The following is a 17,694-nucleotide window of genomic DNA, read 5'->3' on the forward strand; positions in this document are numbered from 1 at the left end:
CACAAGTCTCATTCGTCATTTATATGCATTTTGAATTGTTTATGCATGTAAACTGTTTTGTGTTATCCTAAATTTTTGAGTCGACTGCTGATGACATCATAGATGAGCAATGTAACTTCCGGTTCTGGTTACCATTTTGATTAGCTAACTAAAAGGATGCTAATAAAGAATATTTTGTGATTTTATACACATATATATATATATATGTGTGTGTACATTTTCAACTATAACCCATGGTGGTTGACGTTGGATGGTAAAGGATGATGGTGAAAGAAGCGAAACATATTACATATAAGAGTGGCGGTAGGAGTACCTAGGTTGACTACAGCATAGGATGGTGGTGTGTACAATGACTCTCCCAATGAGGAAGATGAAGAGGGCAAAGGCAGAGCAGAGGACCAAATGGTGGAAGCTGAAAAAAGAAGAGTGTTGTAGAATTTTTAGGCGGGAGTTGAGACAGGCTCTGGATGGTCAGGAGGTGCTTCCAGATAACTGGACAACTACAGCAAATGTGATCAGGGAGACAGGTAGGAGAGTACTTGGTGTGTCATCTGGAAAACAAGCAAAGAGACTTGGTGGTGGAATGCGGAGGTACAGGAGTGTATACAGCGAAAAAGGTTAGCTAAGACGTGGGACATTGAGAGGACTGAAGAGAGTAGACAGGAGTACAGAGAGATAAATTGTAAGGTGAAAGTAGAGGTGGCAAGGGCCAATCAGGAGGTTTATGATGACTTGTACGCTAGGTTGAACAGTAAAGAGGGAGAGATGGATCTCTACAGGTTGGCAAGACAGAGAGACAGAGATGAGGACATACAGCAGGTTAGGGTGGTCAAGGATAGGAATGGAAGTGTACTCACAGATGCCAGTAGTGTGATGGGAAGATGGAAAGATTGAAAAGGAGGTGAAGAAGCGTGTACAGGTAGGATGGAACGGGTGGAGAAAAGTGTCAGGCGTGATGTGTGATAGAAGAGTTTCAGCTAAAATGAAAGGTATACAAAACTGTGGTGAGACCAGCCATGTTGTTTGGTCTAGAGACAGTGCCACTGTGGAAAAGATAGGAAGCAGAACTGGAGGTAGCAGAGATGAGGATGCTGAGGTTCTCATTGGGAGTGACCGGGATGGATAGGATCGGGTACAAGTACATCAGAGGGACATTACATGTTATATGTCATGTTATGTTATAGAGGCCTTGGAGATAAAGTCAGAGAGGACAAACAGAAAAATGCTAACGCTAACCAAGGTTCCCAAGGTAAAATTATCCGATTATATTACTTTTTCCTCTATTATTTTGGCTCATTCCTTGAAACAGAAATTACATTCTCGAAATTATAAGATCATTTGGCCAAACAGTCTTAAAGCCAACACCATAGTTTTTTTTTTTTTCCCTTTATTTGGGCAAATATGTGAATCATTACAGTGCATTTCTTACATCAATCAAAATATAACTTTCCATTATTTACATTTGTATTCAACTATCTGATCCCAAGCCCAAAAGGAGTAGGCTGAAGCAAAAGCTTATAAATGCCTACCCCTTTTTGCAAGATATAATCATGTTCATGCCACTGTCTTGTTTCCCCTGTTATTATTTTCATTGTAATATTATTATTATTATTATTATCATTGTTGTTATAATCTTTATCATTATTACCATCATTATAATCATCATTAATATTACCATTTTCATCATTATAGTTAAAAATTTTGTGATTTTTTTTATTTTTAATTATTTAATTTTACAGACTTCATTGCTTCTTGTAGAGTGTAGAGATTTCTTCTGTTATTTTCTGAAATCTGCAGTCTTTGTGTGTCAATTTATTAGCCCACTTTTTTGTGACATTTACTTATTTACTGTATTGCATGTGTCTAATCTTATGCATTAAAAAACAAGAACTTGAGACTGTGTCTGGACAGGTGACCAACCCAAACATCAGTTTCTTCTTGTTAAACCCTACCTGAGGTTTTTAGACGTGTTTATTAGTTTGTGTGTGTCTAGTCTTGTGCATTAGGAAGCAAGGTTTTAGGTCTGTGCTCAAACCAATTTTTGAAGCAATGGTGTCTTGCTGTCCATTATTACTATTTTTTGTAAAGTAATAATTAATAATAATTAATGATAATAATAATGATAATCCCTACCTCTATATTTATGCATGTTAGCCTGGGTACCTCTAACAATTTAGTATAGTTACAAAGGTATTAAGGTAATATTCTTACATTTCTCATATCAGTCAATCAGAGATTCCAGCAGAGATGACAAGACAGTAGAATGATCACTATTAAAATACCATTCCCACTTATATTTATAAGACACTTATCTTGTACTGTGTCACATTTCATTGAATTTACAACTAAATTAAATTTAGTAGTGCCACCAATGTAGACAGTTTGTTTTTTTTTCCCAAAATCAATTCCTTGAAACAGAAATTACATTCTCAAAATTATAAGATCATTTGGCCAAACAGTCTTAAAGCCAACACCATAGTTTACTTGCAGAAGTTCATATCTCTCCCAAAACGGTTCATTCATGCCAAAACCAAACCAAAGTGGCTAACAGAACATAAAATCGTATATAAAAGTGAAACATTTCATGGTAACTGTCGCCTCCAAGGTTTGACATCACACATTGAAGTCTTTTTTGTTCACACACAAAGTAAAATTATATGTCACCGAGAGTGTTGAAAATAAAACACCCTCCTGGGCATTCTCACACTCCTTTCTGTCTTTCTATCATACTAGTTTCACCAGACTAAAGACAGAATAATCAATCTAATGTTTCAAGAGATTCATATATAGTATTACAGAATATTGTTTTTTTATTGTTGCATATGATCACTCATATAATCAAAAAATGCTGACATGTTTGGAGAGAAGAGCCATTAGACCTGAGAATGAAAAATCGGTTTAAATGAACCAGATCTAACTGTGTGCTAAATGTAGGCTAACAGGAATGAATCATTTGCAAAGATGGACTTAGACATTGAGACATGTACATCATTTGTAATTTGATTCAATGAATGACAAATTCAAATTATGTTGTGTACTCAGTGGTTTGGGGGGTTGTCAAGAAATGACCCTAACCAATGGAGAAAAAATTATTCCTAAAATCATAATGGAACAACTAATCACAAAGGCAATCCACTATTTAAAAAAAAGCTGATTGCCTTCATGAGGAGGATTATTAAAATCTATCAAACCACATCCACGTGCTGTCAATTTCAAAGGCTGGTCAAACTGATATGTGACTGCTGGTGTCGCCCCCCTCCAGGTCATTCGACGCACTGCGGGTTTAAGGCACATATTCACAGACAACAAATAACAACATCTCAGTGACCCAATCTGGTTGTCAGCCCTTCACATCCTTTTACTGTAGATCCAAAGTCAACAATGCTGAATGTAACGTCTGTGCATACTCTGCGAAGAGAGAAATTGGATTTTGTGAGTACTTTTTTTTTTTTTAAAGCACTTCAATCCGAGAAGGTGAAGGTCTGTACCTTTGGGATTGTTGTAGAAGATACAGTTGTTGGCGCATGAGTCCGGGTGCGAGTCCCAGAAGGAGGATGCACAGCAGCAGAGGGGAGGAAGGTCCAGTTTCTTGTTGGACATCCGCTGCTTCAGTTGAGCTCTCAGGGCGTCGATGTACCTGTATACAACCAAATGAATTGTAATAATACCTGTAATAATAACATTTGCATCTACTTCTCATAAGAGCTGTGGCAAAAATACTTTTGTTTCGAAAGGTTTTGTAGGTAATTATCATAGTTTTATTGTGGTATACACCTGCGGTGCATCATACTGAAAGCTGTTTCTAATATTTTAGGAACTGTCAGTCTTGGGTGACAACAATGTTACCCACTGGGAATCCTTCCATTTTTTTCCTTTATGTACAGTATTTTATACGTGTATATGACGTTTATCCAAAGGGGCAATTACTGGCCCTCCACATACTGTAAAAAGGAAATGAATTATGAATTAAAAATGGGCTGCATGGCGGTCGAGTGGTTAAGGCACAGGCCACACAGCTAGGAGACCTGAGTTCAATTCCACCCTCGGCCATCTCTGTGTGGAGTTTACATGTTCTCCCCGTGCATGCGTGGGTTTTCTCCGGGTACTCCGGTTTCCTCCCACATTCCAAAAACATGCTAGGTTAATTGGCGACTCCAAATTGTCCATAGGTATGAATGTGAGTGTGAATGGTTGTTTGTCTGTATGTGCCCTGTGATTGGCTGGCGAGCAGTCGCCTCTCGTCCAAAGACAGCTGGGATAGGCTCCAGCACGCCCGCGGTAGAATATGAATGAATATATTAGATATGAGACTAAACTGCTTTGTCACCTATAACACAAAACTAATATGGGTATTTTTATACACAATACATAGTATCTTTAAATGTACAAACAAATGTGTCCAGGTGACCATAGCGCTTCAGTTCTTGCTGGAAAAAGTTTGAACACCCCTGGGTTACATGTATCAAAATGTTGAACTAAATAAGGTCACAATACATGATAAACATACCAATATATAATAAACACATCGTAACATTAACGTGTGTGGCATCCTCAGGTGATGGCCAACAGATTACCTGGTGGTCACTTTCCCCTTCTCCGACCTTTTTCTCCTCTCCAGCTTGGCGGCTCTCTCCTCCTCCTCCAGCTTGAGGCGCTCCAGGACGAGCGTCTCTCGCTCTTCCAGCCGCTGTCTGACCTCATTCAGCTGCCGTATTTGCTCCAGCCGGCGCTCCTCCTCCAGGCGAGCCTTTTCCTTCTCTGCTTTGATCCTATGAGAGGCAAGAAGATGTAAACGATGGGATATTTTTTTCAAAAGCTGACTGGTTGGATTAATGAAAATACTTTAGTACTGTATGCAATACCATAAAACACTAATTCAGGTACACCTGTGCCATTCAATGAGATGCAATATAAGAGTTACATCAAAAACTCTGCAGTAAAAAAGAAAACTAAAGATGCATGCAAATATGACTACAACATACCCCACTGGGCATCTTTGGGTTTATTTTGTGTGTTCAAATACAGGAGTTGATGAGCACACAAATAAAGAACACAGCTCCTAGTAGATACTGTATAGTGGCTCCTTACAGTCTCCGTAAAAAGACCATGACCACGACCATCATCAGGGATGAAGACGGTATTCTTGGGACATGTGAAAGGATGTGTTACTATGATAAATACGCAACATAACGGTCTCATTATTGAGACATCCTCCTACCAATAAGCCAGTCTCTCCTTCATTTGCAACGCCCCTGTCAGTGTGCAAAACAACCACAGGGATAAAAGTCAGTGGTCAGTTTGTTGAATTAATATGTCCTTCACGTGTTCAGTGTACAGTTTGAGTGACTTCAGTGGTCATTTCGTTCTAATTCAGGTATGAGTTGCAACTTAAACTTGACCTAAATCACCGTCATTGGAGAGCTATTTCTAATATTTTGACCCACTCCAAAAGTACACCATAATAATTATAAACTTATTGTTAAAATAAAAACCAATGTGTCAATCAAAGCTGAATAATATCATATTGGATTGTATGGTATTCTCTTGGAGATTAATAAAGTATCTATCTAGATGAACCTAAAGTTTTGGACAGTCAGTGAATTTATATGCACCACCACAGCAACAACAGAAACACTCTTGTGGTCTCGTCACCTCGCCGTCTTCTTCAGGTGCTTCCTGTGCTGCTTGTTCTCTTTCACTCGCTCCCTCTCAGTGCTCATGCAGTGGCGGCGGTGCATCAGGAACTGAGACAAACGCTGTAAGGGGAGGACAGATGCATATGAAAACATGGCACTGTGTGGATTGTTATTAAGATCCCAATACCTGTCTTTTCAACTCTTCCTGATCCGGTAGAGGCCGCAGGAACTTCGGCACTCCGATGCTGGACTTGAGATCAGCGTCAGACTCCGGTGTGTCCACATCCCGCTCACGTCTGGTCTGAAACATCACAACACATTATCATCTACCTCTGTGGCATCCCAACATTTCCACCAAGGGACTACTTTGACATTTTTAAATATATATATTTTTTACCAGGGATGCCCTAATCAGGGTTTTTTTGCTGTTGATTACAATACAAATCATCCATGATTGATTGATCACATAAGTGCAATTTGTCAAATGTATTTCTGATGAGGGCTGTTGGCCCATGGTGCCGTATAAGGGGGGAAAGCTAAGACAAAAAATAGATTTAAAAAAAAGTGGGGCACCCAACGGGGCCCAGCATCCTGTTTGCACTCCTGCCAATAGCCATATGAAAAAGGGAACCATTAAATTACCTTAATTTAGACAAAAACACACTTGTTCTACCTTTTTGAGACAACATGTAGCACTCATGAAACTTACAGAAGATGAGACTCCTTTTTTTTGTATGTGAGAGTTGATGGTGCTCTAGCAGGACTTTCAGGTACCATGCAGCGAGGTGAGAGAGCATTCACTGCACCGCTGAGAGAGGCTGGTCATTTAGTCTGATGAATTCAATGATTTTTCGGGTTATTTGGTTATTTTGAATAGTGGGGAGGACACGCCCCTGGCGGAGGTCATGGGAGGCTTTCATTTTAATGCAGACAAATTTATAGTACTCAACATTTGACTCTCGAGAACGCTTGAATGCTCTCCATTTTGTTGGTTTCATTTTCCAGTTCAGTCTGTACAATTCAGATAAATTAATAATAAATATCACTTTCTCTAGTATTTCAAATTGGGGGTGGGGGGTGAATTCTGCCCCTTAGGGTGGGCATGACAGAAAATAACAACACCCAAAGAGTAAAGCAACACTTTACAGCCATTACAAAGTGTGTATTTACAATCTGAAGGCAAAGCTAGGAATTAATTGCATAATGCGGACATACGGTAAAGCCTGATTAGGTCTCATTAGTGCGCTGATATCAATGTTGTCAGGAAAAAACGATACCGATATGATGCAATATCTATTTTGATGCTAATATTGGCCGATATTATCAGACATACCCTGTCCCATTGTATTTAGGTTTGAGAGGGGCAGCTTTGTGAATGTTTACCATGTAGTTGTTTCTTGCATTAATCCTAATTGTGTATTTGGGATAGGAATAGGAATGGCTCTGATAGCGGATTTTTTTCTTAACACATGATTTTGTACTTTTTTTTTTTTTTTTTTACAAAAAATGGACTAAAAATGCTATAATAAAAGGAACTTAAAAGCAGATCTCTAAACTAAGTCTTTAGGTTCTTTTGGAGTTATTTGAAAAAAGTGAATCATAAGTCATAAGTCAAGTGATAAAGCGGAACATGAATCACAAAGTTTTGGTTATCATGTGAGTGAAGGCGGCCATTTATATGCTAAGAGGTTAAAAGGTAGAGTCATGTACTGTACATGCACACGCACCACGACACGTCTACTCCTGCTCGCTGGGTGCCGAACAAGCGGGCATTTGTGTTCTTCTCTGAGGACCAGCAAATCATCTCCATCATCTTCATCTTCCTCCTGAACATCGTAATCCTCCTGTGCTTCCTGCTCCTCCCACGGGACATCGGATTCAGCACTCTGTTGTCAGAAAATAACAACTTTCAATCAAAGAAGTGTTTGCATGTTTTTGTTTTTTTTTAAGCTCACATGTCTAACGTGTGTGATGTTCCAGTCGTCTGCGGGAAGCTCTGGTGTCACCTCGTCACATAGGTTCGTCCCACGAGCTGCCAGTCTGAGTCTGACCTGCCTCGCCCCGTCATGGAGCTGGAAACATCAGAGATGCATTTATCATTGTCTCATTATTCCGAAAAAGCTCCCTCAAGGACAGAATGCAACAATGCCTGACTACCTGGCTGGGCTACACTGATAAGGACACAGCTTTGGATTGACAAAGTGAGCAGTGAGCAGTGAGCAGTGACAGTGAGCAGCTCTGCAATAATGACCTTAAAAAAGCGCTTCATGCTGGAAATGAATGACAACAATTCTGCCAAGATGAGTGGGCCAAAATTCCGCCACAGCGCTCTAAGAGACTTATTGCAAGCTTTCGCAAACACTTGATTGCAGTTGTTGTTGCTAAGGGTGACCCAACCAAGTATTAGGTTTAGGGGGCACTTTACATAATAAAAAATGTCATTTAAAAACTGCATTTTGTGTTTAGTTGTGTTGTCACTGACTATTACTGACATTAGCATTAGTAGATTAAGAAATCTGGAAGGGGGGGAAACACTTCTTCACACCACTGTATATTGCAGTCCTGTGAGAAATGCTTACTAGTGGCCCTCCTATATAAGTGACGAACAGATATTTTCCCCAAAAACAACTTACAAATGTTCAAATGAGCTTTAGGAGGATTGTTTATGCAAATTAAGCACCCTCATTCTGGGTGTTAAATGTTGGGTAGTTAATCGTTCAAGGATGTTCCCATTACATTTTAGTGAGACACATTGATGACATCATTAAAAAAAACATCCCCATTAATGGGCAGACACTGTCATTCACATTTTGAAGCAATTCAAGGCAGAAAATCACTTCTCACACCTATCTATCAAATACTGACTGTATTTGGTAATGTACTGTCGCCATTCACATGGTTTGAGGAATGGAAATGAATTAATGCCTCAGGATGTTTTTGCAGTTCATTTGTTGTTTAGAACCTGAACCGGTAATTTGCAAAAATGAACCTTTGTACCACTTTTCAAATTGGATGCTGAATGTGGGGTTTTATTAGAAGTCATCTACAATCATCACAATTATGAAGAAATCCATTCTCGCTTTTCCACCTCCAAAGCACTGAAAGCACTTTGACACTGTTAGCACATGTAGCTACTGATGACGCAGCATCAGCACCAACTGGGGAAACTACTGTGTAACAGTGAGGGACTAAAAAAGGCTTATTCTGTTCTATCTTTCTAATTGGTGAAACTGTAGAGTATCACCAATTGTCATAGGGGACATGTGAAAATGAAAGACAATTAGCACCTAACACTCACAATTGCAAGTGCGCACGAACGCCTCACGGCACAGAACATAAAGATGCTCATTGTGTGAATCATATGAACAAATAGATACAGTAAGTTTGATGATTATTTTGTAGTGTTGAATCTCCCAATGATGATTTCATTTATATTGCTGTTCCAATCAAATGATGCTAGACAGAGCAATTCAACTTTCTGCTCCTTCTCCTTGGGCACGAATTGTTTTTAACTTTTATTCACATACCCCCATCACAATTGGCATACCCCCGGGGGTACGTGTGCCCCACATTGGGAACCAAGGCTCTCTAGAAAGTTAATGTTTGTACCTCCCTAATGGCTGTCTCCCTTTGAGTCCAGGGGTGATGCTGTTTGGGGATTCTCCAGTCAACGTTCACCTATAATTTCAGAAGATTGTATGATTTATTTAAACTTATTCATGTATAAGGGTGTGTTCACACTTGGGGAGTTCGGTATTCTGCTCCGGACCTAATTAAATAAATAAATACTTTTTGGTTCTGGGCTGTGTTTACGCTTGACCAAACGAACCGGATTAGCAGAACGGAAACGACTGATGTGAACATACCCTTGATGTGAGTCAAAATGATCTCTATGACAAAGTTACCCCAGATTGTGCTTCCTGGTGTCGCCGCTTGCAGATGGCAGCCACACGATGGCGCACTTTCGCTTGAAACCGACGGAGCTTCTCTTCGCGCTCCCTCATCTTTTCTGCCTGGAGCTCATCAGTGAAATAAGCCACGTCCTGAGAAACAAAGACAGAAGAGTTATGAAACCATGCCAACACAACTACGTTGTTTCTGAGCAGTCTAACTGCATAAACGTGTGAAAAGAATTACAGAAAGACAGTCGGGCCTTGAACCAACGGCTATTCGAGAGAGCCTGAAGACAAACTTCAGCAGTCACTTACACACGGATGCTCCTCAAACTCCTTTCCGTCCTCCACCCAGGCTCCCACTGCCACCACCGCCTGGTTTCTCTCGGCCATCACCTGGTTGGTTCGGTGCACTTGTCTTCGCCGGATCGGAGCTTTGTCCCGAACCGCTTTCGCTTGGCAACCAAACATGGTCGCGAATAACGCTTTCTCTGGGAGTAGACCGTTTGACGTTCTAGTTGTTTCAAGGTACAACTTTAGCTAGTTGTATGTTAAATTGTAATTCTACAAATTGTAAATTGTAACAAAATGAGTGAAATGGGGTTTATCTTCGTCAAAGCGAAGATAAACAGATTCAAGTTTCGCTCACTTGGCGTTTTTCCGACTCGGCTCAGTGGCGCACTACTGCCCCCTTTGGTGTGGAGGTTGGATGGATGTTTCGCCATACCTCTTTATGATGGCCATGACATCATACAAATGCATCGTTGTTAACCGTTTTTATTATTAAAATATGATTTTTTTGCCACATACAAACAAGAGTTTTACATTTATAGCTTCAGATGTAAAGATTACTCTGAAGGTCGCTGGTTCTGACAAACTTGCGGACGACGTCTGAGCTTGGAGATGGATCCAACTAAGGAGAGACAAACAAAACACATGGAATATTAATCTGAAAGGACACATAATTCTTTTTTGTATCCAGAAAGAGCAACAACTCACATGTACAGACTTTCCAAGCTTGGTTAGTGTTGGCTTGAAGGTCTCCATGGTGACAGAGTCTGGGCCGATGACATCACTGAAACACTGGTAGACAACAGCGGCAATGCGGTGGACTTGGCAGTGATTCAGTACTAAAAATAAAAGAAGCACAAAGGGGAAAAAAAAGTCAATCAGACCTCTACAGAGACGACAATCTGACAAAGCGTTTTTGTGATACTACCTGCAGCTGGAAGTCCACTGAGTATGTTGGGCTGCTCCAGTGACCGACAGACGTGTGGCCCGGTGAAAGAGCCAGTGTGGAGGGAGCGCAGGAAGGGTGCTGAGCTGCCGCAAAGGTAGTCAGCCGTCCTGTACTCTGCCATGAAACTGTCTGACAGAACTGTTACATTCAATTCTCTTTTCTGGAGGGAGTCAAACACCTGTAGGAGTAATAGTAAGACTCATCAGCCCAATACAATATTTCCATATTTCCTTTCTACTTTTATCATCATTATCATATAATGAGTTTTCCATATTTAGGAAATAAACACCTCTCTTAAATTATCGCCTGCTACCAATAGGTAAATAAATGCCTTAGCATTTATGGTGGTAGTATTTTTTTTCTACCTTCAAGGTACTCAAAGTGCTTTTGATGTGGTTACCACATTTAGCTACTGATGATGCAGCATTAGGAGCAACTGGGGTTTCGGTATCTTGTCCCAGGATACTTCGACATGGCCACGGACGGAAGATTGAACCAGCAACCACCACCTGAGCCATGCCACCCACATGAAGAAGGAAATGTCTTCTTTGTAAAGTTGAAAATGAGATAAATGTACCTTTTCAGTCCACTGGAACTGCTGGTCTTCTGCAACATAGCAGGTCAACTGGCAGATTATAACCTGCCGAAGGAGCAGACAAGATGATTATGGTAATGGTAATGATTTTATTTCATTTGAACATGCATCAGATTACAATTGAGTGCATCACATAATCAGTTCACAGTTCCACATGTCCAAAAGGAGTAGGAAGAAGCAAAGCTTATTAAATCCTACCCCTCCATCTGGTACTTTTACAATCAGTAACTGTTACATTTGTTCACTTCCTGCTTTCCATAATACAGTATAAGGTTTTTTTTTTTTATAATGTACCTCGTACCAAAGTACAAGGTGATATGACCATATGATATGATTATTAACATTGTTGGATTAAAGCACTATACGTTTGAATGTATAGTGCTTTAATCCACTGTAAATTCAGCAAATAAGAAAAAGGGCTCTATTAGCGTATCTGCTATGCTGTGTTTACACTTACACGCATTTTGCCTCTGCATTGAAAATAATGCCAAGCACAGTTTCCACATAGCTGGAACTACTTCAGAACTACTAGTTTAGCTACTTCACACCTGTTTATGAGAAATTCATTCATTGACACACAAAATTGCATTGGGACAACGCGTGCAAGTGTAAATGTGGCTTGAGCACAACTGTATAAAAATCTAAGGTCATTAAGATCCCTGCAGTACACCTGAAGGCAGCACACCCGATAGGGAACAAAGCGATAAATCAGGAACCTCCTCAGCAGCGTTGGGCTATTACACACAAGGTGCACAGTTGGTTTATCTTTATTAAATCACATGCAAACAACAGCAGGCTGCAAAACAACCTGCTCACACCCACACCCACACAGCAGACTGTCAGGTTGTAAATCAGTGTTTTAGCAGTTTATGCATCAGGCACCAGATTACCGGTGAGTCATTCATCACGGGTGTCAGTGCTTCTGTTCCGACTTTTCCCATCATAAACAAATGCTTTAGCTTTGCTCCAAGATGGGAGTAAAGCTGTTTCATATGTGAATTTTCCTCGCTCTGAGGTTGATAAAATCTTCAGCCAAACCAGTAAGGTTAACTCACAGATGGGTCATCCTTGTGTCGGTAGAAGACGCAGCCCGACTGATCGGCACTTTGTCCGGTACCAGCCCGGTTCCTCTCGTTCCACATGGACGCGTGTCCCACCACATCCCACTTTGCTGAGGTGAGAACATACACAGACAGAAACCCTGCGAAGACAAGTCAACAGTGTTCAATCACGGCTCACATGGCGTGGGAGGCTTGTTTTGTCTGTGTTGACATGTTAGAATTAAGCGCTGCATAAAAAGAATTGGGTGCTTACTAGCAGCATTGTGGCCTACAGCGAGGAGTAATTGAGAACATTGCAGCTTGTTTCCTGCTTGAAGAGCATCAGATACATCAGTAACCCAATGCAGATGGACCTCCCTAATAAAAAAAGGGGGGACACAGCTTTAGAAAATTAGAAAATAGCATACATTTTTGGTAGACCCATCAGCCATAACATAAAATAGATCTGACAACATGAATAGAACTGTATCCATAGTTCAACAATAATATTTAATCGATTACATATATCTGACATAGTCAATCCTGTTTGTAATATTTGCCAGTATGCCTCTAATAGTTAATCCCTTTAAATTTACAAAATGGATGCTTGGATGTGGCATAATGTAGCTAATGTATACCACTGTATTTAGGATGCCAACGTACTTTCTGCTAACTCACTTCCGTCCTCATGCTCGTTAGCTAACCTCATTTACCTCTTCTCTTCCAGCTCTCTGCGGATTTGGGCGTCTTCGTCGTATTCGTCAAACTCCTCCTCGTCATCCTCCACAGCCCGGGAGTAAACGGAAAGGACCTCGCCGAAAAACGTTGCCATTATCCGAGCTACAAAAGCGACCAAGTTTAACAAGAGAGTCGGCTGCCGAGTAGCTGTAAATAGAGAACAAACTTCCGGTTGTTTTCCGCATTCGAAACATTTTCAAAATAAAACATTAATGTCGAATGCAATACCATTGCTCTAACGTGGAAATTTTAGGGCACCGTATCTACCCTATTCACTATTACAAATTTAGCTATTCAATCATTAAAAAATGTTAATGTTTAAAATAAATGCACAATTACATCCACTACGACTACTACGATTACACCGACAAACCGGATGTACTTCCGGTTGTCTTCGGGAAGCTCTTCAAATGTAAATACAGGCTACTATTGGTCCAACGTGGGAATATTCGTGTAATGTCTCTCTGCGTTAGACATCATTATAATATCTAGTCATAGTCAGAATTTAACTTTCAAATACACAATTACGTCGAGCCAAACCATTTAAAACTAATACTGGAGCTACAAACCGTTTGGTATTTTCGTTGTTAAGAGTCATTCACAATCAATTGTTTTGTAGATAGTATGCACCCCATTTGAATATTTAAAATATGTTAACAAATCACTCAACTTTAAAATAGAAATACATCAGTCATACCCGGTATTTTAGGACTTAGAAAAACCAGTAGAAACAGAATCAGCACATTTTCTAAACACATTTGCCTGACAAGTGGAAACATTCTGACCACTTTGTGCCGACAAGCGCAACAACAGTTGCTGTCCAGCAGCCCCCAGAGGAGGAAGCCTTCATGCATGAGTACAGCCTGTCCAATGTATTTCTGCCTGAGCCGCTCACTTGAAATGATGAATGATTTATGGCCGCGTTTCTCCCAAGGATCCTCATGACATGTGCTTAGACAAGGCACATATAGGCGCTGGAATGTAACAAACAATTAATGTAGGTGTGCTTATTCTGGGTCCATGTGCCAGTGGAGGGTGAACCTGACATGCTGCATGACGACACGGCTATGATACAAAATGAACACAGCAAAGTAGTGGGAGGCCAAACATAAACCAACTTGTGTTTGGTCAATACCATTGTACACTGCTCCCCAGAGGATAGTGGGTATGTGGGGGGACAAAACAGAAATGTGATGACATCAGCAAAACCATAAAATATTTCATTGTCAACAGAAAGTGTTCTGTGTTGCAAAGACAAATTAGATTCCAGGGAAAGGTCGGAGTGGAATGAAGTGTGCACTCTATTACACGGGCGGTGCAATAATAATGTAAGGGGGAGGCCATAAAGTAACACCAGAGAGGCTTCTTGTCACAAAATGGAGCAACATGCTAGGAGGAAGCTTCAGGGTGCTGTTAATATAATTGATAGCAGAGCGGGGAAGAAAAGAGAGCGGGTGGTGCATCCTAACAAACACCCAAGCCTCCGGGATCAAGATATCAAGAGACAAATATAAACAGCTGTTAAAAAAAAAAAGCCAAGCTAGGACAGCCAGAGGACACAAAAAAAAAAAGCACACCAAGGACGCTCCATCTGTCTGTGGAATGGTGAGGCATCCTGCACTTCCTACTGTCAAGAGGGTGTCAGGACAGATCCAACACTGTGATGGATCAGTGCACGCTTCAGGTAGCAGCATATGACAGCATGCATGAGATGTATGTGGATGGTATGTTGATATAACACAAAAGCAAAAAAAACAGACTTTGTTATACAGCACATCTTCACACTTTTTTAAACTCCAAACTGACAGTTGTTTTGTCATATTATGTTAAATATGTTTGTCATATTTTTCTGAAAAGGTTATGCAAAAGTGACTTTTTAAAGATGTTCCAACGGTGATGTGTGTTCCATCAAATATGAAAAAAAAGAAAAAAATTCCCTCACTTGATTGCCACTGTCGAGAGACGAGGCACTCAAACAAGCTTTTCGTGACGTCTTGATGGAAAACTACCTTCCTGATGGACATGAAACCACCTCTGACCCGCCCCTCGTCAAATGAGCCCACCCTCTGTATGAACCCACTATTTTGTGACAAAGAACAGTATTTACTAAATGTCTTAAAACAAACAAACAGCTACAAGCATGAGAGTTTTAATTTTGATCATTTTGTTTTTTTGGCTAACTTCCTGGTTGTTTTGTGACATTACATCATATTGTTAAGGCAGTTGTCTTGGGGTATGTATGTGTTTTTGCAGCATTTATTCATTCATTTTCTAACCGCTGGTCCTCACAAGGGTTACGGGGGGTGCTGGAGCCTATCCCTGTTGTCTTCAGGCGAGAGGCGGGGTACACCCTGGACTGGTCGCCAGCCAATCACAGGGCACATATAGACAAACAACCATTCACACTCACATTCATACCTATGGACAATTTGGAGTCACCAATTAACCTAGCATGTTTTTGGAAAGTTGGGAGGAAACCCGGGGGGATTTTGCCTGTGCGCTAACCACTCGGCCGTTTGTCACAAAATAATAAACAAAATAAATAATCCAAAAAGGATTTCAACTGCTGTGATTCCCAAAGTATAACACCTCAGTGCACCAAACATTGCTACATCCAAAACATGTACAGTACTACATGTATGTAACAAAACTCTTGACAAAATGTGTCCGTGTTGCAAATGTAACTAGTGTAACCCACACACAACGTAACAAAAATTGAATCGTGGAAGGCTATTTCACACATCCCCCAGAGACGCAGTCCGAAATCTTGCAGCCATCTTCCCAGAACAATGAAAACTGCAAGAAGGAGATTTTCAAAAAAGACCGGACCCCACATGTCCCAGTGATTTCATGCATGTAGCGTACGCCATTAGGCCCAGTGAGTGTATTAACGAGCTCAGTGACAGCAGTAAAATTGCATCCAGGCAGCTAAAAACACAGAGCTGAAAATAACCCTTTAAAGCTTCCAAAAGCCCAACTAGGAGGGGTATCAACTATCTATAGTGCATCATCTTCCGCCTTGTCGTTATATAAAAAGATCAATTACACACACGTTTACACTATAAATGTCAATATAGAACCCAATAGAGAGTACTTGCAGGAGATAGAAACAAGGCTCCGGGGATAATAAGCAGTGCCTGTAGAAAGGGGTGGATTTCGGAACTGGGTTCCCCCTCCCTCTGTTATACTAGTGTCATTATGCCAGAAGATAATCCCACACACTAAACAGCCTTCATCATAAACAGTGAGAGGGGGGCAACATGAAGACCTTTTGCGCTCCCACGGCCGCGTGAGTGGGATCCCTCTTGGCATTCCACATCCTAGACCCCCCCCCCCCCCAGCACAGAGCGAACACATGAATCCCACGCAGCAGCCAGGATCAGTTGCTTAGGAACAGCATTGTTCATCATGTGTGGGTGCCATTGTGTGTGCGTGTGCGTAAGGTGTGGGCTTTGTTCATGCATAGAACTTAGGTGTCATATCTTGTGTGTGAGCTAATGTGCAGGCAATGCTCACATCAAGTGCCTTTTTATGATCTGCCTTTGTCATCAACATAAGTAACGTGTTGTGTTTACCATCTCACTGAGGGAAAAAAAAGTGTCACAGCAACACTCCTCTGAATACCATGTTCGTTTAATTTGCCATTTAATGTTGTGCTATGTTATATGTTGCTGCAATATATTTCTCAAACGCTCCAGATTTCATATAAAGTATCTGATGCTGTGAAGGACCGCCTCTTTGTTAGGGTGACAGTGTGGGAAGGGTTAATGTTTCTCCTGTGCACTAACCAGGAAGCTGTGGCTCCTGTAGTGTGATTACAGAGTCTGCAGATATTTTACATCACATCACTGTTATAGCTCGAGTTGAAGCCCTACACAAGTCCACCTCAACATAGATTGTTCATTTCCTGCATGACGTTTCATTAAGATAAGGGAAAAATGTACAATCTGCATTTAAAACACACATACACACACACAGGCACAGTAATCCTCGTGACAGCGTCATTAAGGAATACAATAAATCCATTTGTGGAGAATTCTTTCCCCTCTGCATGCCCCCTATTCATTGCTTCCAAAAAGCCATTTGCATCACGCACCTAATGAACAAGCATAATGCCGTGTGTAAGTGTGTGTGTGTGTGTGTGTGCATGTGTGGTAAACAGGCTTTTCTGCAATTAATTTGAATTCCGCTGACAGAGACTTGCAGGGAAAGCAGCCGTGTGTGTGTGTGTGTGTGCGTGTGTGTGTGTGTGTGTGTGTGCGTGGCAGGAATATCAAGAGGAATGCTGCTGATGGCCTCCAGCTTCACCGCAACTCCTTTGTGTGCTATGATATCAACACACACACACACTGATTAGACAACAATGTCCATCGATATATTGGTGCAGCCTGCAGACTGTCAATGTTCCTCCTCCTTTGGAGCCCTTGGAGGAGGACAAATAGTGTGAAAAATGGACTTTCACGATCTTAATGAGGCTTTTTATAAGCGGAGGCCTTTAACATTCATCGAGGAGTCGTGCAAAATGCGCGAGACTCCCTAACACATCCATCAA

The 17,694-nt window shown here is 40.9% G+C and overlaps 2 protein-coding genes across 2 annotated transcripts; both read right to left on the reverse strand.

Moving 5' to 3' along the window:
* Positions 1 to 1,381: 1,381 nt before the first annotated feature.
* Positions 1,382 to 10,222, reverse strand: ccdc15 (coiled-coil domain containing 15). Its single transcript, XM_058087742.1, has 10 exons — positions 9,845 to 10,222; positions 9,542 to 9,679; positions 9,246 to 9,314; positions 7,592 to 7,708; positions 7,364 to 7,522; positions 5,824 to 5,937; positions 5,653 to 5,756; positions 4,575 to 4,769; positions 3,489 to 3,637; positions 1,382 to 3,408 (listed from the first exon to the last, which is right to left on the reverse strand). Exons 1-10 carry the CDS (start codon positions 9,998 to 10,000, stop codon positions 3,359 to 3,361), a joined length of 1,251 nt encoding a protein of 416 aa, XP_057943725.1. The 5' UTR covers positions 10,001 to 10,222; the 3' UTR covers positions 1,382 to 3,358.
* Positions 10,223 to 10,290: 68 nt separating this feature from the next.
* psmg1 (proteasome (prosome, macropain) assembly chaperone 1) lies at positions 10,291 to 13,322 on the reverse strand. The gene is made up of 7 exons (XM_058087745.1): positions 13,118 to 13,322; positions 12,679 to 12,782; positions 12,420 to 12,565; positions 11,347 to 11,409; positions 10,749 to 10,947; positions 10,529 to 10,659; positions 10,291 to 10,442 (listed from the first exon to the last, which is right to left on the reverse strand). Exons 1-7 carry the CDS (start codon positions 13,234 to 13,236, stop codon positions 10,365 to 10,367), a joined length of 840 nt encoding a protein of 279 aa, XP_057943728.1. The 5' UTR covers positions 13,237 to 13,322; the 3' UTR covers positions 10,291 to 10,364.
* Between the last annotated feature and the right edge of the window lie 4,372 nt (positions 13,323 to 17,694).

This window comes from Doryrhamphus excisus, chromosome 11 (assembly GCF_030265055.1).
Source record: "Doryrhamphus excisus isolate RoL2022-K1 chromosome 11, RoL_Dexc_1.0, whole genome shotgun sequence".
NCBI lineage: Eukaryota > Metazoa > Chordata > Actinopteri > Syngnathiformes > Syngnathidae > Doryrhamphus > Doryrhamphus excisus.

Coding starts and splice junctions, on each gene's coding strand:
- ccdc15 (XM_058087742.1), bottom strand. CDS start 10,000: ATGTTTGGTTGCCAAGCGAAAGCGGTTCGGGACAAAGCTCCGATCCGG. Junction 7,709..9,245: donor GGGAGACAGCCATTAGGGAG/GTACAAACATTA, acceptor TGATGTTTCCAG/CTCCATGACGGGGCGAGGCA. Junction 3,409..3,488: donor CTTCTACAACAATCCCAAAG/GTACAGACCTTC, acceptor CTCTCTTCGCAG/AGTATGCACAGACGTTACAT.
- psmg1 (XM_058087745.1), bottom strand. CDS start 13,236: ATGGCAACGTTTTTCGGCGAGGTCCTTTCCGTTTACTCCCGGGCTGTG. Junction 12,783..13,117: donor AGAGAGCTGGAAGAGAAGAG/GTAAATGAGGTT, acceptor TTTTTTTATTAG/GGAGGTCCATCTGCATTGGG. Junction 10,660..10,748: donor CAGTGGACTTCCAGCTGCAG/GTAGTATCACAA, acceptor TTTTATTTTTAG/TACTGAATCACTGCCAAGTC.